Below are 24,776 nucleotides of genomic sequence, written 5' to 3' on the forward strand. Positions count from 1 at the left end.
CAATTAATTTCAGATTTACAGCTGAAATGTTGGTGTCACAGCTCAGCCAACCATTCCATGTAGGAAGTCTGGCAGACAACAGTCCCCTGAATATAACTGGCATCAAAGTACCCGAGTAATCCTGTGTAAAATATCTTAGAAATTTGTGAGCCATTCACAGTGGCAAGTTAGAATAATTACTTAACATAAGAGCTGTGAAGGGATGTTATTTTTCATGTTTTTTACAAACACCTCCCTGCAAAGAAATCGGGCTTTTCTTTGAGTGGCTCAGAGACATTATTAAAACTTGTAGAGTTTTGAGGGATTGGCTTTGCAAAATTAGATGTTTCCATCTTTATTTACCACAACAAAAAAAGAAAAAGAGGTTAAAGTGTCCTTAATAATTCCTTTAATGCTGCTGCCAAAAAATAGGCAGGAAGATGTGTTGCAACATATTCACTCCTTGGGGACAACAGCAGGAAAAAGCAGTGACTGCCTTTTTTTTTCCCCCTAGAAACTAAAGTTTTGGAAGGGATTTGGCCCATTTCTGAGCAGAAAACTGCCATTTTCACACAGGTCTTTGTTAAAAGCAGGATCTCCAGAATTTAGGGCCTGGCATCCTTCTGAAGGCTGACCAAAATATGAATGCTTGGGCCCTAAATTCTGAATATTACAGCCCAGCATTCTGCAATAGGACTGCTTGGGTCAGGGTGGGTGTTGAAGGGTGGTCTGTGCAGCCTTCAGAGAGAGGTGAAATGCTTTGAAAGAAAACAAAGAGGTTGTCCCTGCCTTGTCCAGTTACCCCCAAGGGATGAAGGGACGGCTCTTCATTTCCACTGGAGCACATTGTCACTCATGTTTGTTGCCTTAAGAAGGACTTTCTTATCTGCAAAATGATCTTTTCCACCAACCATTCAGAGTTTGATGTGACTCCTGATGCCCTTCAGGGAGGGAAGTCTGCCAGACTTCCTACATGGAATGGTTGGCTGAGCTGTGACACCAACATTTCAGCTGTAAATCTGAAATTAATTGGTATTGATAAGCTTAAACGCATGAAATGCATCTGTAAAATAAAAAGACACAAGTAAAACACTAATTTTTATAAGTTTGAGCTCATGGTAGTTACAGTTATTTTTATAGCAATTGTGGGCTCTGGTAGTTATTGATGGGTGCAAATTTTTGGTCGAATAATAGTTTAACCAAGCTAAAGTTATACATATTATTTTTAATTAACTTGTGCCCAGGCATGTGTTTCACTTTTAATTCAAGTGTCACATTTGGGAAGTCTGTTTCTCATCATGCTTAAGGTTAAAATATTAGGTCACCAGAAGAAAGAACTATTTGAGGCACATAAGACAAATTAAATGTTAGAAGGAAGGAGAGGGGAGGGAGGAACAGAAATAAAGCTGTGACTTCAGAAAATAAGGTAAAGCAGGAAAGAGCTGGTGAGAGATAAAATGGGCTGCAGAAGGTCTGAAACTCATTTTGTAGTGTTCAAAATTACAAATTTTTATGTCAGTTTGGAACAGTTCAAAGCTGTACTTGCAGTGTCCTGAGGCCCAGGAAGGAGCAGGATGTTGCTTTGTGAAAGAACTCCCTCCAAAGCAAGAACAGTCTGCAATAATTTTAACCAGATCTCTGGAGAATGGGAAGTTGGGATGTTCTTCCATTGGAGAGAAAGAAAAACAATGCATAGCATGGAAAAATAGCTTGAGAATCAATATAATTAATATAACAATTAATAAAGATAATATTAATAAATTTATTACTATATTTACATATTCAAATATGTAACGTTGTCCAAATTGTACGGTGTAAAGGTGTTTGCATCTTGCTAAGAACCACTTTAGAGCATTAATCCTTTTATGTTTCCTTATACTGCATTCCCCCTGCTGATGTCAGGTGCCTTTTTTCCCTGGAGTTAATACCATTTCAATCAAAAATGAGCATCACAGAAGCTGAGAGAACACTTGGGAATGCCAACACTTCAGTAAATGTCTCATTTAGGTTCAGATTAAATTATAGAAGCATATCATCTCATACAGTGTAAAATATTTTTTGAAAAGTTTCAGCAAGTTAGTGAATTTGTCCTTTTTTTAAACAGTATTTCCTCTTCTCTCCTCTGCCTGTCTGGTTTAGTGTCCAAGGTGCAGGACATGGATGTGGATGGGATATGCTCCAGTCCCATCCATCCTCTCCCAAGGCCCATCAGCCCAACGTCCCTGTGGGGCCGAGGGCTCTGCTATCGCTCAGGGCTGAGCTGATTCATGGGGTGAAGCCGATGATCATTCCATCAAAACCTCCTTATCTGGAGCCTAATGCCCGATGAGAGCTGGATAAGGACCGAGTGTGTGAGATCCCAGGGGGGAATCCAGGAGGAGGGAGTGCATTTTCTTGGGCAGCACAAACGTTTGATAGAGGAGGCAGCATTTAGTGCCTGGAATCTTACCCTGCTTGACTGCTCTTCAAAAACATCTCAGGGTTTTTTTCCCTCTGCATCCAATAAGCTGGAGGAGCCGACCTTCCGAAGGTGGCCTTAAAATAGCTTTGTCAAACCAAATATGAGTGTGGGGGGTTTCCTGCCATTTCCAGAATTCCAAGGGGATGATTTGCAGTTCATCTTGAATAATGATGTAAGAAATGTGCCAGGAAAGATCCAAGTGCTGTGCCCAGGGTTGTTCCCTGACCAGCTGCAGCTGCTGACCGAGGACAGCACCCTCTCCTGCAGGGAACTGCCCCTCGGCTTTGCAGGAGTTTTCTTAGCAAAGAGATAATTCAAGTGTTTAGGAGGAGAAAACTAGTGAATCTCAGAGCTCATTTATTTAATTAGATCAGTGTTTAGATCAAATATTTAGAACTCAACTCCCCTAAAGCACCACCCTCCATAATCCCAGGTTTAGGTTGGAAATCTGGGTGTGCATGACTTGGTGTTAGGCAGGGCCCTTTGGAGCAGCTCTGCAGAAAGCACAGGAGTGTCCCTCTGATCCCTGTGGATCCCTGGATGTGCCAGGATGTTGGGAGCTGAGCTCTGCTCACACTTCTGTCCTGTACTCCCAGTTTTCCCTGGAGAGAAGAGTATAAAGCACTTGGTTGTGTGAAATGGAGCTTTTCATTCTTGTCATTATTTTCTAGGCAGTTCTTGCCTCCCGAAATGAGTCATTCTGATAGAGACACCAAAACTTCCTTAGGATGCCAAAGGAAAACAGGCAGTAATTGGTTGGGATTGTCCTTGCCAAGGGATTCATTGCAGGAGACATGTACTTTGTGGAGCCCCCAGGGCTGTGGGTGCTGCCAGGATGGGTTAGTGGGAAACCCGTGCCAATGATGTTTGTGTCTGTCACAGCCTGGCCTCCTGTCAGCACCCAGAGCTCCAGCCAGGGGTGATATCCAGCCCTGAGAAAAGCTCAGACTGATATGTTTGAGGAATTGTAGGATTTGGAGGGGATCAGGGAATTTCACCTGTCCCCCTTTTAGTGGAGAATGGCCCAAATGGCCTCAGCTCTGGGCTGGGCCACCTGGTGCCAACTCATGTTCTAATCTGTTCAAAACAGCATCCCAAACCCACAGTAATTTTGGATGATTTATCCATCATGTAAAGCAGACATCAGTCTGGAATGTGAGGTAACAACTAATTAAAGTCATCACTGAGGCAGATCATGTTTGTATATTGATATTTTTTAATCATAGAGTCCTAAAATGGTTTGGGTTGGGAGGGACCTTAAAGCTCATCTCGTTCCAACCCCTTGCCATGGGCAGGGACACCTTCCACTAGACCAGGCTGTGTTATTGTTATTGTTATTATTATCCAGTGGTGCTCATAATATCAAAGGACAGCATTATGAATTTTTTACTTCATGCCCCTGCTTTCCTGGTGAACCCTTTCACCCCTGTGACTTTAAAGGGGTGTCAAACAGCAATAGTTTATATTACCCAGAATTTTCCTTAAATTAGGCAGTGACGTGGAAGTCTGGGCAGTTCTTTTTGCAAAGCCCTCACATTTCTGGGATATTATTATGAACCAGAGCCAATATATTCCCATTTTCAAAGCAAGGCACAAACTTTTTGCTCTTTGGAAAGTATGAGACAATATTATTCATCTGTTTGCTTTAAGGGATATCTGCCAAGAGAAAACCCTTTCATTTGATTCTGTGTGAAGCTGGAACACGAGTATGGAACAAAATCTGATTTATTTAACAATGTAAGGGTAATTTATGCAGCATGAATGGGGGTGCATTGGTTATATGTAATCATAAAAATAATTTATTGGCACACCTTTTAATTAACGGCAGAGTTGTCTGGAGTGTGTTTCTTCTCTCTGTGCTGTCACCTCTCAGCATGCATTAGGAACAAAACTGCCCTGAAGTTACACCCTCCATAACCCAGGTTTAGGTTGTAAATTTGGAGTAATTTTGGTGTTAGGCAGAACCCTTTGAATGCAGCTCTGGAGAGGGCACAGGAGTGTCCCTCTGATCCCTGTGGATCCCTGGATGTGCCGAGGTGTTGGGACCTGAGCTCTCCTCACACCTCTGTCCTGCACTCCTGGTTTTCCCTGGAAGAGAAGAGTATAAAGCCCTTGGTTGTCTGAACTAGGCAAGGTTGGCTGCCTTTTCCCATCAGCCCATTTTCCCATCAGGACTCTGCTGTTGGATATAAATTATTTAGACAAACAGCTCTGACTAGTTCAGTGCTATGGTACTTTGGGGTTTTTTAAGCAAGACAAGATGCCTTTCACTTTGCAAGTGAAAAAGATGTCTGGAGAGTCTTCACACAGAGCCAAAGCTTTTCCATCTCCACTTGGTAGATCTTGGAGATAATACAGCATTTATTTGCTTTTGCTCTTCAGTTTGGATCATGTCCATAAACCAGCCTGGCTCTGCACACACACCTTAATCCCTTCTGGCTTTAGGGCATCTTCCAGTGTCACTGGGCCTTAGGATGCCCTTTCTATGGCTGATTTTGTTAACCCCTCACATTCCTCTATTTACATTGCTGTCACTTAGAGATTTACTTACCAAAGTGATGGTGATCCAGTGATCCCACCTAACCAACCTGCTGACAGAGCTAAGTGTGAGCTTGAGTCCTGGCAGGATGGTGTTGGAACAGGGATCAGGAGGGCAATGCTCCTGATACTCAAAGCATTTGGGACTTTGTCTTGCCTTGTTCTATTCATTCATTTGTCCATTTTTGCCCAAGATATCAAAATTAGGCCTGTGTTCATGATTCTTTCTTGTGGGGTACTCACTCAAATCCTTCTGAAAGCAAAAAGGGGAGAAAAGACAGAAAGAAAGAAAGAGGGATGGAGGGAAGGAAGGAAGGGAGAGAGGGAGGGAGGAGAGAAGGAGAAAAAGAGAAGAGAGAGAATCCATGGGGTGTGGTAAAAATGACCACACAATTACACCATCTTTGGAATATGTATTTTTAATATGTTGGATTGCAAAAATGATCTCACAAGGTTCAGTTTTTCTGTTAATATGTTAAAGCCTGGGTTACAAACCTTTTGCTAAACTAAGCTCTAGTTCCTGCCATGGGCAGGGATGCCACTCTCTATTCCAGGTTGCTCCAAGCCCCATCCAACCTGGCCTTGGACACTTCCAGGGATGGGGCAGCCACAGCTGCTCTGGGCAGCAGATCTCTCCTGACATGGCCCTGTCACTGCCTCCTCTGGGGTCCCAGTGCAAAGTCAGAGGTTTTGGGTGTGGACTCAGCCTCCTGTAAATTTTGTGCAATCAGATACTCAAAGACACCTGAGAATGGTGTAAATTTAATCCTCTGTTCTGTTAGTATTGCATGAAGCCAGAAGTGTTGTCACAGGGGGAACTGCAGTGGGATCTGAGAACAATGGGCAAGCTCCAAGGGAAACATCAAGGCTAGAAATATTTAAAGTGTCAAACAGAAAACAGAGTGGAAACCAAATCTTATAAGAAATAATCTTAGAGCCCTGCAGTGCTGTATCAGCTGTTGGTCATTAAAATCCAGCACTCTCCTTTGTCTTCTGTAGCCTTCACCAAATGGTCTCCAGGGCTCTGAGGGGTGCAGGCAGTGGGAGGAGTGTAAGTCAGTTGAGGGGCAACACCCACAGCCCAGAAGCTGCACTGTGATTAAGCTGGAATTGTTCCCACAAGCTGGCATCCCTGGTTTTGACCTGCTGACTGCTGTCCTCTCTACTTGAGCCAGAATTTGCTCAAGAGATTAAGTCCATCCACAGTCAGAAACCCCTCCGGGCTTGGATTGACTTCCATTTCATTAGGACTTAATCATTAGGACTTAAGCTTGTCTGTAGATGTTAACACAATAATTGCTGAATAAAGCCTAATTTACATCCTGTTGGAGCCAAAGGGAGCCCTTCTTTTTCTGTGGGAAGAACAGGATCAGGACTGTGAAGCAAGATGTGACACTGGAGCAGGGATGCTGTGATTTGCTTACACAGAGCAGGTGAGGGATGCAAAAGATGGACGTTAAAAGCTCAGCCTTGATCCCAAGAAATTGATATCTGTGTTTAAAGCCAAAGCAGCTGCCTCTTGGCAGCAGGAGGTGGGGAATGTGTTTAAGCTGTAGGAGCCCTGCTTGCTTTTGTTTGCTGGGTTTGGATGGGACATCTGGTGAGCAGGATCTGTCCAGTGGGAAAGAGTGTTGGGGAGCTGGTGATTGCTCTCCAAAACCAGTGTGCTGTGGGGAGGGGTGGCTCAGGGAGTGCCTGCTGGCACTTCCCCACAGCGATGTGTTACTGGCCTGGGATCAGGAGTCCTGATGTGGGAGCTGCCGTTCTGATGAACATCCCAGCCCAGTACATCCCTTCCTGTATCCCCAGGACCCGAAGCTGTGGGAGCAGAGACCAGGGGACCACATTCTCTTGGGTCTCAGCTATCCTCCCATCATACTTTGATGCTCCAGTTCCTTTCCTTTGATTTATCCTTCTGCCCCATTAAGGAGCTGATTTCCGAAACAATTCTGAGTAGTGCCTGCTCTGTAGGAGCTCCTAATCTCCTGTTTTCCCTCTGTGAATTTCCCTGGCATGCAGCCCCAGGGCAGAGGTGCTGGAATCCAGGCCCTTCATCTTTAATCTTCACCTTCTGAGGTAATCTGCAAAATCCTGCTCCTCAGGGCATTCCCATCAGGTAAACTGGTGTTCCTGCTCACTCCTAATCCTTGCTGTGTGCAGCTATTGCAGTTAAACCTCCTTCCATTCAAAGGTGAGCCTTTGTGTAGTCCCTGAGTTAAATTCCATAATAAATTTAGCCTGGAGAAAATAATAAATGAGTAATAAATGAATAATTAATTATATCCTATTGGGGGATTCGGTGGATGTGGTTTGTGTCCCTGGTTACATCTCAGAGCATCTTTGTTGGCCGAATACAACCATTAACTGCTGCATGTCAACCCACCGTGGCGCTGTTAATGAGGAGTTTAATTGGCAGTTAAAGGTTGTGCTTTTGCAATCCAGTTTCCAGTGTGCTTGGGAACATCTTGGGAACATCATCCAATGAAGCCTGGCCCCCTTCCCATTGATTTCTCAATTGTGAGATGCCTGTGGAAGGAGGTTTCCATCTCTCCCATCCCTCTTTCCCACCCCCCTGTCTTCACACTCATAAATTACTGTGGTTAATTCCTGGTGTTTGGCTTCTCCCTGCGAACTGGAAAGCGACGCTGCGGGAATCCCGCGGCGCTGCTCTGGAGCTGGTAGCTCAGGAGTGCTGGGGGATGTTTGGGGTGTCCTGGAAGGCAACCCTAGCCCTGCTTCCCACTAATCCCATTAGCTGGGCCTGGCCGCTGTGACAGGGACCAGCCGCTGGCTCTGTGAGCCACGCACACAATGAATGGGCCACTTCAAAGAGGATAAACGGAATTTGCATTTCCAAGCTCTCACAGCCAAAATCTTCAGGAGAGGATGAAAGTGGCTTTTGTTAAACTTAATGGCAGAGTTGATTAAAAAAGCTCTGATTTTTCCCTATTAAGGCATAGGGTGATTCCACTGTTCGGCTTTTGGCATCTGGGGGAGGATGAATTCTGCAAAAAAAAGAAAAAAAAAAGCACACAAAGAAAGTAACCTGTTGCCTCCCAAGCTGTCATCGTACTTAGGGATATTCCAGTATCCTTTATCTGATTTTGAGAGCCATATAGGAGCTGTCTGGGGTGGGTATGAATAACAAAGAAATTATCAGCAAATTTTCTTTAGGCATCTCCTTTCGCTGGGCCCTCAGCAAAGCCCAGAAAATGGATCCCAGATATCTCAGTGCAGAATACCTCCACCTGGATTCTCAAAGCAAGGAAGTAAAAGGGCAGGTTCATGCACCTCAAAACAACCCTAAAACTCTCCACTGAGTGCCAGCACAGAGCTGTGGATTATCTGTTCAAAATAACTGGGTCTTCAGAGGTTTAGTAATTTCCTTTCTTTGCTTTGTTTGAAGAATATTGGCAAATAATTTCACATCTGGATTTATGTATTAAAGGTCTCCTATATTGCCTAAAACAAAGCACCTAATGAAAGAAATGTGCCCATTTAACTCCTGTCTTAGCCTTGGTTCTGTTTCATCACTAAATGTTACCACACATAGAAGGTTGAGGGAACATTTCCTATTTCAAAGGCATCATCAGTGCTGGCAGAGGTTGTATTTTCTGTACACACTTTAAATTCTGTCTCTGCCAGCATCACTCTTCCTGCTGTGTTTATCAATATCAAGTACGAGTTTGGTTCAAAACCAGAAAACAATGTGTTAGCTGCTTTAAACAAACATAAATATTTTTTTTCCCAGGAAGTTTAGGCTTCTTCTCTTATCAAGGCTGGGTGTATTCTTGAGTAGAACAGGAATATGCAAAAAGCATTAATTTCATACAACATGAATGTATAGTTTGGCCGAGCTGAAAAGCCATTAATACTTTTTACCAGGCTGATGAAGATTTTTTAAGATTACAAATATTCAAGATCTTCTTGAATAGAAGGAAATAATCCTTATTATTTTCAGCATTTCACAAAGACTTTCCAATATCTCACAAAGAGTTTTCAATATCTCACAAATGAGCCCAAAGTTAATAGAAGGAAATAATCCTCATCTTCACTTTGGGCTGGTTGGTGAGACATTAAGAACTACCTGCAGCAGTGTGGGAATGTTTGAATGTTAAACTCTCCAGGGCACAAAGCCCAAGCCAAGCAGTACCTAAAGACCGAATAATCCCTTATCCGAGATCCTTCCTGGAAGGGACGGCGGGTCCAGAACGAATCGTGAGCACAAATCCCAGGAGCCCCTCGCCTCGGCCTCTCCCCATACAAGAGCCAGCTCCCTGGGGGGACATTTTGTTGTGGGGTTGCCTGTGAAATGTTTCAGCCCTTTGTGTTGCTGACTGATTTCAGGGATGAGTATGAAGAGGACGGGTTCTGCCAGCCCTACCGGGGCATCGCCTGCGCGCGCTTCATCGGCAACCGAACCATCTACATGGAGTCCTTGCACATGCAGGGGGAGATAGAGAACCAGATTACAGGTGGGTAAACAGCACTCTGGCTTCTTCCCCACAAAGCTGGCTCTTCCCAAAAAGCTGCTGGAGTTTTATAAACATCAATACCATTTTTATTTGCTCCTTATTCCCCCTTGCCATGAGCTCCGCCCTGGACTCTGTATGGTGTCCGTGGAGGGAGTCACCTGGAGAGTGACAGTCTGAACAACCTTCATGTCTCTGCTCCTCCAGATCCCCAAAAAACCTAAAAACTGGTTTTTCAAGGAGAAGGGACTGTGTATTTACAGCTTCTGGGAGGCTCGTAGCCAGGCTACCTTGTGCTGCTGTTAACCAAACAGATTTTGAATGAGATCAGACTTAGTTGATTTTATGTGGTGAAGATCATTTAGGTACTATAAAAGGCTGCATAAATAATCCAGCAGGGAGTATTCCTCCTTTGGATTTAGTAAAGAACTAGTTTTCATTGTTTTTGTGGGATATGCTGATGGGGAATTCAAAGAGAGGTCTCATAGATATCATGATACATCAATTCTTTTTAATATAAATTACCCCTGGCCAGATCCCAACCATGGTAATCATCTTCCCTATATTCAGGTTTTTCTCTTGCTGTCAGATTATCCCAAATTTCTCTTCTCCCCAGGGTGTTCTTCCTTTGTCCCCAAACACCGTCAGCATCACAAAAAGGCTTCTGCATTGCCCCCAAGAAAGGCCAATGTTTTTCGTACAGCCAACAGTTCATAATCTTACAGCATTTAGTTTGAAAAGTCATTTGGGATCGTATGAAAGTTGTCATCTTCTACAAAGGAACTGGTATTGTCATCCTGCAGCCTGCAGGCATTTGGGTTTTACCTGTTGGGCAAGAGGCATCCAAATATTACAAAAATGTGCAAACTATTAGAAGTTAGTTGGAGGGGAAAAAAACCCGAATAATTGGCTTTGGGGTTTTGGTAATGTGCTTAGCATTAACCCTGATTGAAACCCAGATGTATTTTCCTTGTCAGTGAAATCAGCATCATTAATAACTTCTGGTGTGATTAGTGATGTGTGTTCCTGGAATCATCACCTGAACCTGTGAGAATAAGAGCTGCAATGGGAAGTGAGGTGAGAGCGCAGGAGTGACATTCCCAGCAGTTTAAGTGCAATCCCTGTGTGTGTTTTCCAGCTGCCTTCACCATGATTGGCACTTCCAGCCATCTGTCAGACAAGTGCTCCCAGTTTGCCATTCCCTCGCTGTGCCACTACGCCTTCCCCTACTGCGACGAGACCTCCTCAGCCCCAAAGCCCCGGGATCTGTGCCGGGACGAGTGTGAGATCCTGGAAAATGTCCTGTGCCAGACAGAGTATATTTTTGCCAGATCCAACCCCATGATTCTGATGAGGTTAAAGCTGCCCAACTGTGAAGATCTCCCCCAGCCAGACAGCCCTGAAGCTGTCAATTGTATCCGGATTGGCATTCCAATGGCAGATCCCATCAATAAAAGTAAGTGAAAAATGTCTGTGTTTCCATGGAAATATAACCTAGAGAACTAGCGGTATAAAAATAAATATATAATACTATTATATATTTTATAACATTTTATATTTTATGTTGTATAATTATTATATATACTTATATTTTTTATAATATAATATATAACATATAATATAGAAATATAAATATATAAGTAAAATACTGCTGGGCAAAGATTGGCTGGGAGGGTTTGTGCATCCAAGTTGGAGCTGGTGCATCCAAGTTGGAGCTGGGCTTTGCCATCTCCCAGGTGCTGTCCTCTCTTAATTCCCAACTCCAGCACTTCTCCCCCAGCTAGTCCAGGGTATAGGAATTCAGAAAGACTTCTTCAGGTCATTTCTAATTAATGTGAAATTTTTCTAATTAATATAAAGTAGGAAACTCTGAAGTGTAAGCATTTGAATGCTGAGGAGCATGGGTGGCTTCATCCTCACTGCCCCTCCCACTGCAGCCCTTGCTTGTCAAGGGGAATGTTTGTAGGGGCTGGATCCGTGGCTGTCCCTGCCTAAGCCAGCCTAATTTTAGGCCCTGGCTGAGCTCACTCTTTGATCAGGCTGGGCTGCAGCCTGTTCACAACCCTTACACATCTGAGCAGTCAAATATAAAACATGGCTCCTGCAAATTCTCCACCTTCCTATGAAAATAATGGCTGCAATTCAGGTTCCCACTGTAGTTTTTATTTCTTTTGTGTATCTTATATTAAAAACGCTCGGCATAAGCTGTTTTCATTACAGAAGCATAAGCTTTAAATCCTCCCAGGAATGTGAATGCAGAGCAGGCCCTGTGTTAGAGCCGCAGCAAATTGGGAGCCCGTGTTCCCAAACTGGGTTTTCCCGGCCCTGGGCCAGCAGCAGTTTGCTGGGAGATGCTGGCAGCTCATTGCCTCTCGTGCTGCATCCGTCTGCCTTTCCACCACTGTGTAGGGTTTCTGTGACCAGGTTTTGGTAGCATGAGGGCTACAGGGGTGGCTTCTGTGAGAAGCTGCTGGAAGATTGCCCCATGTCCTGCAGAGCCAGTGCCAGCGGCTCCAGGACGGACCCACCGCTGGCCGAGGCTGAGCCCAGCAGGAATGACAGTAACGCCTCTGGGATAATGTAGTGAAGAAGGGAAAAGAAGTTGTTGGGCAGATGAAAATTGCAGCCAGAGAGGAGCAGAGTGAGAACGTGTGACCAACAGTGCAGACACCCAGGGGCCAATGGGAGGGCCTGCTGGAACAGGGTCCTGGCAGGGACCTGTGACCCACGGGGAGAGGAGCCCATGCAGGAGCAGGTTTTCCTGGTAGGACCTGTGGCCCTGTGGGGGACCCACGCTGGAGCAGCCTGTGCCTGAAGGACTGACCCCGTGGACAAGTGACCCACATTGCAGCAGTCTGGGGAGAACTGTTGCCCGTGGGATAGACTCACACTGGTGGAGTTGGGGAAGGACTGTCTCCCTCCCTCGTGGGAGGGACACTGGGAGGAGCAGGGGAAGGACTCCAACTCCTCTCCCTGAGCAGCAGCAGAAACAAGAAGTGACCATAATCCCCATTCCCATCTCCCTGCACCACTACGGGGAAGGAGGTAGAACTTGGAAGGATGGAAGAGTGGGGGAAGGTGTTTTTAAGGTTTATTTTACTTCCCATTGTGCTGCTCTGATCCTGTTAGTAATAAATTTAATTAGCATCCCCACTTTGAGTCTGTTCTGCCCATGATGGTGATCATCGAGTAACCTCTCCCAGTCCTTAACTCATGAATCCTTTGTTGTATTTTCTCTCCTCTCTCCAGTTGCAGAGGGGATTGAGAGAGTGGCTTTAGTGGGCCAACCCACCGCAACCACCAACCATTGCTTTGGCTTATTTTCCTTTCCAGACCACAAGTGCTACAACAGCACGGGGGTGGATTACCGGGGCACGGTGAGCGTGACGCGCTCGGGGCGGCAGTGCCAGCCCTGGAACTCGCAGTACCCCCACACCCACACCTTCACCGCCGTCAGGTACCCCGAGCTCAACGGGGGCCACTCCTACTGCCGCAACCCCGGCAACCAGAAGGACGCCCCGTGGTGCTTCACCTTGGATGAGAACTTTAAGTCCGAGCTCTGTGACGTCCCGGCATGTGGTAAGTGCTGACCAGATTTATGGTTCATTTTGGGACAGAAAGGGGAATGTTTTCCATAGGATTTACATGGAATATTCTAAGTTGGAAGGGACCCACAAGGATCAAGTCCAGTTCCTGTGTGAGTGGCCCATATGAGGATCAAACCCATGATCCAGTGTTATTGGCACCGTGCTCTAACCAACTGAGCCCATCTCAGGGTCACGTCCTGCCAAATGGGAGATCAGGAACATGTACACAAAGTGTCTTTTTGGAGCCCATGAGAAAAGAGGTGTAGGAAGGTGTAGGAAAGGCTGACTGCAGTGTTTGTAGTTGAAGGTACAACATCCCTGCTCTGAGGAGACCTCTGAGCACTTGCTGCCCCTGCAGCTGATCAAGTGGTGCCATGAAAATAATTCCCCGGGGAATACCTGCACATTGGCAGCCCAAGTATCCCTGACTTTCCAGGTTGCTGTTGCAATCAGTGCAACTCCTTAGTCCAAATTAAGTCATAGAATCAAAGGATCCTTTAGGTTGGAAAACCCCTGTAAAGACATGGAGTCCAACTGTTCCCAGCCCTGCCAAGGCCACCACTGACCAGTGTCTCCACATGCCACATCCACGTGGCTTTTAAATCTCTCCAGAGATGGGGACTCCAGCAGGGCCCTGGGCAGCTCTACCAGGGCTGGACAACCCTTTCCATGAAAAAATAATATCCCCAATACCAAATCTGATCCTCCTCTGGCACAGCTTGAGGCCATTTCATCTCAGCCCGTCCCTTGTTCTCTGGGAACAGAGCCCGACCCCCACCTGGCTCCACCCTCCTGTCAGGGAGTTGCAGAGAGCCAGAAGGTCCCCCTGAGCCTCCTTTTCTCCAGGCTGAGCCCCCCCAGCTCCCTCAGCCACTCCTGGTGCTCCAGAGCCTTCCCCATCCCTTCTCTGGACACTCTCCAGCCCCTCAATGTCGTCTTGTGCTGAGGGGCCCAAAAATGAGGAGAGGGTTCAAGATGCACATGATCCAGCTCAGACTGTCTGCCTCTCCCCTGATCTCCTCTTTCAGTAAGAACATAATTTAGATCCCATTTTGGCATTGATTCCCGTCTTTTCATTAATTGGAAAAGACTTTGGAGCAGACTCAGAACATGTCTCACTGCAGGAATGTTCATAACCATAACCAGAAAACATTTAATTTCGTTCTGGCTGTAGAGCAGTAACATCAAAGCTATCTCCTTTCCAAGGGGAAAGAGAATATTACTGTGACAACTTGTAGGCATCATAAAATTTTGTGTGAAACTTTGTACCCTGAGTTTCCATAACATTTCTGGATGCATTTCTGGCGTGTCCATGGAAACGTGTATTTTTTTCTTGGCATGTTATCAATATTGTTATTTTTACACGCAGATAAAACAATTAGGAACCCTTTGTTTAGGTCTTCCACCCACTTCCCCCAGGTCTCTGAAAAGCAGAATCAAATGAGATCTGAATCTCCAACTTTTGTTCATTTTGCAAAATCAAAATGCAGCCAGGGCAGTTTGTAAACACAAACTTGAAATACAGCTTAGAGGACCTGGCAAGATCACCTCTATTTTTCAAACAAGGTCTGAGCTACTCTGGCAGTGCTGGTTTAACAGTTGGACTCGCTGATCTTTGAGGGCTCCTCCAACCTCAACAATTCAGTGATTCTGCTTTTTGGTTTTAATTACCAAAACCTCTCACCACTGCCTTCACTGGTCCTTGTTGTGCAGCTGTTATGTGGCTTTATGTAAGACAAACAGAGCTGTATCAGGTGAGTAGTAATTTAATTGTTAAATGCTAATCTACATATTAAAACCAGAGTTCCGAGTGGGACTTGCATTCTGCTGGGTTTGCACTGGCTGAAAGAGCCATTTCAGGCACATTTTAATCAGCATTGTGCATTCTGCCTCACCAGGACATGCCTAGATGGGAAATGGATTTAATTAGGGTGGCTCCCAAGAAACCTATTAACCTAATGAGGCTTCACGGCAGGGGCTGCTACTTAATAAGAATAATAATTCCCTTTGACTGGAGTAGCCCAGGTGATGAACTGGTGCCCAGGTCTCTGCCTGCCTCGTGCTGCTGCTTTCTTTTCCTTTCTTCAACTGTATCCCACGAGCTGCCATAGATTTGTTTCATGTAAGTTTGTCACCCTGGTTATAGGGAGATGTGAAACACAGAGTAATTCGAGCATGAGACTTAGCAAAGACAAACCCAAGAAGGTTTTGAAGGAGAGGGAAAGGGCAGTGATTGTGTGTCTGTGCTGGAGAGCTGCCAAAGAAACCCACAGTGGATCCATGCTGGACTTCCACTGGAGACGGACTGAGAGCACACTGGGCACAGGGAGAAGGTCATGGGGACAGGCCTTTAGTCCTCTCCTGTTTCCCAAATGCTGTAGAAATACTTGGGCCACCTCTTCTCTCAATTAAAAACCAGATGGCACAACTTAATCTAAAAGGAATGGTCCAAGAGGAGTGTGGGAGGAGCAGGACAGTGGGAGCCTGTGAGAGGAGAGCGGGAAGAGGGGTTATGCAAAGTGACATTCAGAACCATTTGAACTTTGCCTCTGTCACAATTTGAGTCAAGCCCAAGCTTCAGATCAAGTTCATGTTTAATTAAGTGCATAAAAGATATCTGTGTGGGCCGCTGAGCACTTGGACAAATCCAGCCTGGAAAACACAGACAAACAAGCTGGAATGACCCTGTAGAATAATAAAACATTCCCCATCATGTCAGAATCCGCTCAGCCTGATGCTGCCACGGGCATTCCCCATCTCCCTCCTAAACAACCAGGCTACAACCACCAGTCCTGAAGCTCAGGGGGATCCTCCAAGTTCCCTGGTGTGTTAATCCGTGTGTAATGATACCCTAAGCCTTAGGAATGCTCCTGGGAAGCAGCAGAGCAGGGCAGGCATCAGCAGAGCGGGCGCTGGAAGGTCTGTCCTTGTCAGCACCACCGGGTGCTGTGTGAGCTCCTTCCCAAACCCTCTCCCCTCCTTCCCTCTGAGCAGCATTCCCTGGGAAGCCAGAGCCAGTAGGGCCTGATGTCTTGGGCAGTGGCAGAAGGGGGTTTATGTTTCTAAAATTAATCACTGGGAAGAGATCTGAGTGCAGGGGGAGCAAATACCACGTGGAACATTCACACTATGTCAAATCAGCCTCTTCCAGATCCTTCCCTTTTATTCCTGCTCTCGCTTTCCTTTCAGCTCACATTGCTGTGTCCTTTGTGCCAGTGTTTGCCACCCTGCTCAGCTGACACTCAGTATAGAGTTGGTAGAGGGGTGGGTTTTCCTATTAGCCCGTTAATCCTATTAAGACCAAGTCCTCGGGAAGATTTATTTTAGGATTACACTACAGCTTTTGTTCGTGTTTGGACTTTTTGAACCTCTTTCCTGACTTCCTGGGGTAAACCCCAAGACTGTTCTCTCTATTTCTTGCCATTTCTGTGCATTTCCTCCTATTTCCCATGTGTTCTCCGTTTCTTCTGCTCTAGAGTCCCTAATTGTCCTGTTCCTGCACCTAAAACTAACTAGGGAATCAGTTTTCAGCTGCCCATGCTGTTTGTTCTGATGCCCTGGGTGGCCAGAGAAATGCTGGGAGATGTTGAGAACAGGAGGCTGGAAATACAGAGGGGGATAAAACTATCCTTTTTAATGGCTCCCCACATTTTTATTGGATTAAGGAAACTATAGCACCAAAGCCAAATACACATATTAAAATTAGGAGTCTCTAATCCCACCAGAGCTTTTTTTAGAATTATAGAATGGCCTTAGTTTGGAAGGGACATTAGAGATTGTCTAGTTCTAATGGGTAGGGGCACCTTCACAAGCTTCTTCCATAAACTATTTTAGGAATTAACTTTTCTGTGGATCCGTGTTAGACCAGGACTCCGTTTCACCCCAAGCAATGGCCACCACACTTCATTCAGCTGCTTCCTGAACATCAGCAGGTTTGACCAGACAGGCTGCTGGGAAATTGTTCCTGGTCGTTTTGGGTCCTCATAGAAATGTTACTCCACCAGATTATTTTTTCTCCTAATTTTAAGGAAATAAAACAGCACTCAAGGTGAATTGCAGTAAAATAAACTGGATGTTTTATTCTTTTCAACACTTGAGCCAGGGATGTATTTGACTCTGTGGGGTGTTTCAGTCATTGTTGGTTTGATGTTTTTTTTTCCTGAAACAGATTATAAGGATTCCAAGGAAAAGAATAAAATGGAGATCCTGTACATCCTGGTGCCAAGTGTCACCATCCCCCTGGCCATAGCCTTGCTCTTCTTCTTCATCTGCATCTGTCGCAACAACCAGAAGTCGTCGTCCCCTCCGGTGCAGAGGCAGCCGAAACACGTGCGAGGGCAGAACGTGGAGATGTCCATGCTCAACGCCTACAAGCCAAAGGTGATCCCACATTCCTGCTGGCTGGACAGGCAGGGAGGGAAATGCTTCCAACAACTCGGGGCTGAAATACCAAGCTGGTTTCCCAACTTGTGATTTCTGTGATCTTTGTAAGGGCTTTTCTCAGCAGCAGCGTAGATGGGCCATGGAGGCAATGCCAATGATATTCCTGTTACAGGAATAGAATTCCTAATATAAATCCTGCATTAAATTCCTATAAGAAATTCTTATTTTTATCTAATTTATTTTATTATGTATATAATTTCTAGAATTCATATAATTTCTAGAATGCATATAATTTATATAATTTCTATTCCTACATTATTTATAGTCCTGTCATTTATATAATTCCTATATTTATTCAATTATTAATTATAACCAATTTATTATTACTTATTATTTCTTTTTATTTATTGTTATTAATTATTATATATTTAATTAATCAGTATAATTTATATAACTCCTATATTAAATTCCTATAATTCCTATATTAAATTCCTGTCATTTATCCTTGTCTGGACAAATAGGAGCTGGAGGGTTTTTTGTGATAAAACAAGCAACCCTTTCCTGAAGCATCTCTAAAATGCCTCATTTAAGTTGGAAAGCAATGCTGATCAAGATGTGGTTCAGCATTTTCTCAAGACAGTATTTTCACGGGTCTGCTGCATCCATGCAGCACTCAGCTGAAATCCCTTTGGAAAGATTTGTTCCTTGTTTTTTCAGGCTTCCATTCTCTCAGTTAAAAATAAATGACCAAACCAGCTCAAAGCTCTGGCTGCAGCTCTGGCCATCGCGGCTCTCGCTGCTGGTGTTTGGCTTCACTTTAGTCTCAGGTTCAGCAAGAATTTCTTCAGATCGTTTCAGGTTTAAGTGTGATTAACCTCGTGCTCCTCGTTTAGTGGCAGAATGAGCAACCCCGTGTCCCCCGCTCAGGGCTGTGACTGCCTCCTGCCATCTACAGGCAGAATAATGCCCTGGCAGTGGATTCCCCTCGTGTTTCTCACCGTGCCAAGTCTCTTGAACTGGCTGATCCGTGTGATTCTTCCAGCTCAGGATATTCTGTGGCTCTTCAAGAACTTGATGAACTTTGTTCTTTCTGAGTGAAAAAAATCTATATTTACAATTAATTAGAATAGAAACTCTGCAGATTGTGGTGTCTGAAACAGTCAGGCATTATTTTTGATTTTATTGAGTTTCAGCAGTGTGAACTCTGACCTTGAAGTCTTGCTGGAGTTGGTTTTCCTTTAGGAGTTCTAATAATTCAGCATCAGGAAAGGTTTACACATAGAATCATAGAATTACAGAATACTTTGGGTTGGAAGGGACTTAAAAGCTCATGTCATTCCAACAGGGATACCTTCCACTAGACCAGGTTGCTCCAAGCCCTGTCCAGGTTTGGTGTTATGTTATATTTTAGCTCCTCAGTTCCCCACACGTATCAGCCCAGTGAATTTATCCTCATTTTCCTTTAAATTCTTAATCTCAACTGTCATGTACAGCTTGGAGTAGCTTTATATCAAAATGTTGGTAATAATACAAAAACCCCCCATTCCATAAATGTCAAAACTACATCTTGCATCCAACCCCCATGGAATATCTTGTTAAATTTGGATTTGCTTCTTGCTCCCCTTTCTAGTAGATATGTTGGGGACAATCCTGGTTAAACTGAAGATAATGGGAATATCAGCATGATTTTAGTGGAGTCATAATTCCCACCCATCCTGCTGACAAACACAAGATGGGAAAACAACTTGCCTGGAAACGTTTGCAAATACAGACCATTTGCTTTTCTTTTTTATTTTCAAGTCATGTGCTGCAAAAGTTTTCCATCTTATTTATGCTAATTTTGGATTTTCCCACTGAGAAACCCAGCTCTCCCTGTCTCCAATGTTTTGATTGCCTTTCAAACAATATTTTAAAATAAAGGAAGTAGAATCTTATTTTAAAATAATATAGCCAGTATTAATGTCAACTTCAGGGCAAAACACACTTAGGCTTTGAGCTCCAACAGAGGGAGATGTTTCCTTGGATAAATAGAGATGTTAGCATTTCCTCCAGTTTGAAGGGATTTTAATTGCCTTCAAAAAATATCATAAATTAGGGTTGTCTTGTCATCCAGCTAATGAAGAGGTGGAGGGGCTGGGCTTCCTTCCCCTGCTCTCCCTTTCCTTTGGCCTCCTACCTCTTGTGTATTTTACACTTCCCTACATTTTGGACACCCATGGATGACAAATACTTGTCAAACAAAAACTGAGCAGATTTATAATCACTCCACTTGAAATGAGCCCTTCCTGCCAAAACTTTATGACTTCATTTTCTTCCCTAGTTTTCCAGTCTGTTGGTTCAAACAGACGAACCCAGGCTCAGGTCAGACAGAGGTCATTTCACTTTCATTACTAAAATATAATTTACAATATACCAGACCTAAACAAGTTTTAGCCTAAAGGATTTGTGTAATATAAACCATCTGTTCCTCAACAATATAGCTAATTTCCTGCCATCAATGTACAGTCTACTGGCTGACTGCTTAAATGGCTTTATTATTATTATTATCATTATCATTATTATTATTATTAATGCAGTATTTGTCTAAAAGTCATAAGTGATCACTGTAATTAGAAATCATTTCTGCTAAAATGTCATTTTTCTGTGATTATTTTAAATGCCAGTTCTCTCCCATATTGCCACTGTAAAGCTGCTGTTATATGATTTCAGGAATGCAAGTGCCAATGTTTACACTGATTTACAAACCCCAATTTAGTTCCCAAACTCGTTAGCCTTAAATTACTACCTGTGGCTTTACTGAGGACCCTGAAGAGTGGGTTTGGGTTTGGCTGTTACAAGTGGCAGTTTATGTCTGAGAATAACCCAGCTTCTTTATGGCCTGGGAGTGAATATCTGCAAACAGAATAACAAGTGTTTAGGAGTTTGCCTTTCCTTTTTGACCACTGTGCTGGTTTTGCAGATGACTCTGTCCCCCATGTTTCAGGATGGAACATTCAGTCAGGTGTGAATAGAAGGAGTCTGTGCTGTACCTGGAAGGGTTCATAGCAAAGCCAAGGGAGAATTGGCTACAAGGACATAGTACAAAAAAAAGATCGGATTTTTTTCTGCTAAAACTTTAGGCCCTGGCCCAGAAAACACTTGAGCGTGGACCTCTTAAAGTATGGGAATTGCCTGAATTCCTGAAATTAGTCACATTCAATTTGAAGTACAGGAATGCCCAAGGCCAAGTATATAAATGCCTGTGCTGAAACGCTGATGGTTCCTGCATATATTTACATCTGATACTTCCTTCTTGAACCTGATCCTGTGGAGGGGGTAAGAAGGAATTCTCAATTACTTTTTGGATCACAGTGCACCGAGGTGAGGTGGTGCTTTCCTGATGTTGGGATCCTGGTGTCCCTCAGGCTGTGCCTGGCCTGGGGCTGATGCTGCTGGCCTGGCATCTCACGAGGCCGAGCAGGAACGTTGCCAAAAGGGTTTGTGGGTCACGGAGCTCCTGTGTTTGATTGGCTTCCAGGCATCTGCACAAAGAGATACTTTACTGAAAAATGTGTTTCCAGCCCCGTTTTCCTGATGTGTTCTTGCTGTGGTTTCTTTCCCAGAGCAAAGCCAAGGAGCTGCCTCTCTCAGCCGTTCGCTTCATGGAAGAACTGGGTGAATGTGCCTTTGGGAAGATCTACAAGGGACACCTCTACCTCCCCGGCATGGACCACGCTCAGCTCGTGGCCATCAAGACCCTCAAGGACTTTAACAACCCTCAGCAGTGGGCAGAGTTCCAGCAGGAGGCCTCCCTGATGGCCGAGCTGCACCACCCCAACATCGTGTGCCTGCTGGGCGTGGTGACGCAGGAGCAGCCCGTGTGCCTGCTCTTCGAGTACATGAACCAGGGCGACCTGCACGAGTTCCTCATCATGCGCTCGCCCCACTCCGACGTGGGGTGCAGCAGCGACGAGGACGGGACCGTGAAATCCAGCCTGGACCACGGAGACTTCCTGCACATCGCGGTGCAGATCGCGGCGGGCATGGAGTACCTGGCCAGCCACTTCTTCGTGCACAAGGACCTCGCTGCCCGCAACATTCTGATCGGAGAGCAGCTCCACGTGAAGATTTCCGACCTGGGGCTCTCCAGGGAAATCTACTCGGCGGATTATTACAGAGTGCAGAACAAGTCCCTCCTGCCCATCCGCTGGATGCCTCCGGAGGCCATCATGTACGGCAAGTTCTCCTCCGACTCAGATATTTGGTCCTTCGGAGTGGTTTTGTGGGAAATATTCAGCTTTGGGCTTCAGCCTTACTACGGGTTTAGTAACCAAGAGGTCATAGAGATGATCAGGAAGAGGCAGCTGCTGCCGTGCTCCGAGGACTGTCCCCCCAGGATGTACAGCCTGATGACGGAGTGCTGGCACGACCTGCCATCCCGGCGGCCGCGCTTCAAGGAGATCCACGCCCGGCTGCGCTCCTGGGAGGGGCTCTCCAGCCACACGAGCTCCACCACCCCCTCCGGTGGGAATGCCACCACCCAAACGACTTCCCTGAGCGCCAGCCCCGTCAGCAACCTCAGCAACCCCAGGTACCCCAACTACATGTTCCCAGCCCAGGGGATACCCCAAGGCCAAATCGCCGGGTTCATCGGCCCCCCGTTACCTCAGAACCAGCGGTACATCCCCATCAACGGATACCCCATCCCACCGGGATATGCTGCTTTCCCAGCCGCCCACTACCCCCCACAGGGCCCTCCCAGGGTGATCCAGCACTGTCCTCCTCCCAAGAGCCGCTCTCCCAGCAGCGCCAGCGGATCCACCAGCACGGGGCATGTCACCAGTTTGCCGTCGTCGGGATCCAACCAGGAGGCAAATATCCCTTTGCTATCCCACATGGCAATTCCCAATCATCCCGGGGGGATCGGGATTACAGTCTTTGGAAATAAAACTCAAAAACCATACAAAATTGACTCCAAGCAGTCTTCCCTGTTGGGAGACTCCAGCATCCATGGACCCAACGAATCCATGATATCGGCCGAGTTGTAAATAAGCGGGGCCCTTGTAAATAGAACTATTTACAGCACAAACTAGAAAGTCGTAGAAAAGATTTATATGCAAATATTTTATTAAAGATTCCTCTGGTTGTTGAACAGACATTGCAGGAAGTATCTTCTGTGAAGTTTCACTGCTTGACAGGATGGGCAGAAACAACCAGGGACAGATCCTTGTGATGGGAATACTCAGCCTTGGCAGTGGATGCGTCGTTTCTCCGAGTGCCACCAACAATTCAAAGAGGGGAAAGGGGAAATTTTGTTGGGGTTTTTTTTTAAATAAAAACATTTTATCATACGCTTTTTCACAGCTTTTTAAACCTCCAATGTGGTTTAAATCACAGAAACGTTTTTTATACTGAAAACATATTTTAATATTTGTCTCTTTTTTAAGGGATGCAAAGATTTGAAGATCCACTGGGTGTGCAATTTCAGTGCCAATGGGTGGTAAAATATTTGTAAATGTTGCAGTCAAGGATTATGTGATCTGAGAGCTGAATAAATCACTTCAGGTAGGATTTTGGTCCTTCATTAAGTTGGGAGTCTGAGCTCAGATTCAGACCAAAAACCGTCATTTCTCTGACAGCACAAATGCTTGAGTTATCAACTTGCAGCCTACAAAACTCATCTGCTGCTGGCTGCCAAAGACAGCTGGAGTTCTAAGAAATTGCCTTAAAGGAAGTGAAATTAAAGGGTTTTAATTTCAGAACCTGAATCAACCTCTTCAAAAATAACATTTCATACCCTAATCGTTCACACAGAAATTTTATCTCCTTTTGTTGCTATGCAACTGTGTAATGGAAAAGCTCCAAACCCCAATTTTATAGACGACAATCAGTTTTCCCTGGAATATTTATTGTGTCATTTCAGTGACTCTGACTCCAGTAACCCTGGAAAAAAAAAGGGAGACTCACATTCCATCAGGCAGCAAATCCATCGATAGCAATTGCGTCTAATAATGTGAATTAGTGTCGACTTTCCACTTAGAAATACATCATTTGTGTCATTACTAAAAACCCATTCAGGTATAACCAATCCAGATTCTTCATTTGAAACCACTTTAATGAGTTACACACGAGCTGTGTACGGTACAGTTTTCCACAGACTCTCTTTTTGTACTGAATAGTATTTTTATTGTACACGAGAACAATCTTTTGCTCAGCTGACAATGTTGTATGATATGACTTTGTTTTTATCTTTTTGCACAAGAGTGTGAGGATGTTTTTGTACAGCAGAAGTGAAAATACATCTCTGCATTTTATATCTTGGTCTGTTTCTTTTTGTTTTTAACCTGATGTAGATGTTCTTGAACTATATTCTGGTGATATTCAGCCACTACCTTATACAAATATCTTTCTTTGTTTTCACTGCATGCTTTTAATCACTGTATTACTTGATGATTGATTTATTAATTATGGGCATTTCAATTAGGCAAGCATGAAAATGTAATAACAAAGGCTATTTTATAATTAAGATATGTGCATTTTTGTATTTCACATGCCAGAGATGATATTAAACACTGACTATTTTATGCTGCTGTTTATTAAAACATTGTTTTACCATAAACATACCGCTATTTCCTCCATCTTGGGGTAAGGTACTTAAAATGTTTTGTGTTCATTAGGGAGTAAAATGTACTCACAGGTTAAGAACAGTCAGTAACTGTGTAGGAAGGACTTTGATGTCTTCTGAGGTACTTTATGATCCTGAGGTATCAGCTCCATATGGGTTGGATTTACATCTGGATCATTTAATGGAAATATGTTACATGTCAGCTAAAATTTGGCTTTGACTGAAGATTCAGACGAGGACAAAGGGGAATGGGTTCAAACTGAAAGAAAGTAGGTGTAGATTGGATATTAAGAAAAAATTCTTGGCTGTGAGGGTGGGGAGGCCCAGCTTGCCCAGAGCAGCTGTGGCTGCCCCATCCTGGAAGTGTCCAAGGCCAGGTTGGACTGGGCTTGGAGCAGCCTGGGCTAGTGGAAGGTGTCCCTGCCCATGGCATGGGGTAGAATGAGATGAGCTTTAAGGTGCCTCCCAACCCAACCCACTCTGGGATTCCATGGCTGAAAAAGATGCTGAGTTATTCAGGATATCAAAGCACTGGCTCATCCCTGCCCAGGATCAGCCTTCACGGAGCGACTGAAGGGAATGGAAGGATCACCCCCACCTGGCTCCCATGGGATTACCCTGTACCAGGTAAGCTTTGCTGTGCATTGCCATACTTGGCTTTAGTGCCCCTGATGGGAAGGAATAACCTCATCCTTCACGGAGCAGCAGAGGGATCATAAAATGGTCCCTCACACACTTGGTGGTTTTATGTT

The 24,776-nt window shown here is 44.8% G+C and overlaps 1 protein-coding gene across 1 annotated transcript in view; it reads left to right on the forward strand.

The window, feature by feature from the left end:
* The window catches only part of ROR1 (receptor tyrosine kinase like orphan receptor 1), a 144,883-nt gene extending 120,900 nt beyond the window's left edge, over positions 1-23,983 (forward strand). Inside the window, exons 5-9 of the mRNA XM_050307435.1 lie at positions 9,326-9,453; positions 10,589-10,906; positions 12,784-13,029; positions 17,206-17,417; positions 21,023-23,983. Of these exons, the coding sequence (XP_050163392.1) occupies positions 9,326-9,453; positions 10,589-10,906; positions 12,784-13,029; positions 17,206-17,417; positions 21,023-22,447 (2,329 nt within the window). The 3' untranslated portion in view covers positions 22,448-23,983. The remainder of the gene's footprint in view (positions 1-9,325; positions 9,454-10,588; positions 10,907-12,783; positions 13,030-17,205; positions 17,418-21,022) is intronic.
* Positions 23,984-24,776: the final 793 nt, after the last annotated feature.

This window comes from Myiozetetes cayanensis, unplaced genomic scaffold (genome assembly GCF_022539395.1).
Source record: "Myiozetetes cayanensis isolate MyiCay16 unplaced genomic scaffold, myiCay2020 scf12, whole genome shotgun sequence".
Lineage (NCBI taxonomy): Eukaryota > Metazoa > Chordata > Aves > Passeriformes > Tyrannidae > Myiozetetes > Myiozetetes cayanensis.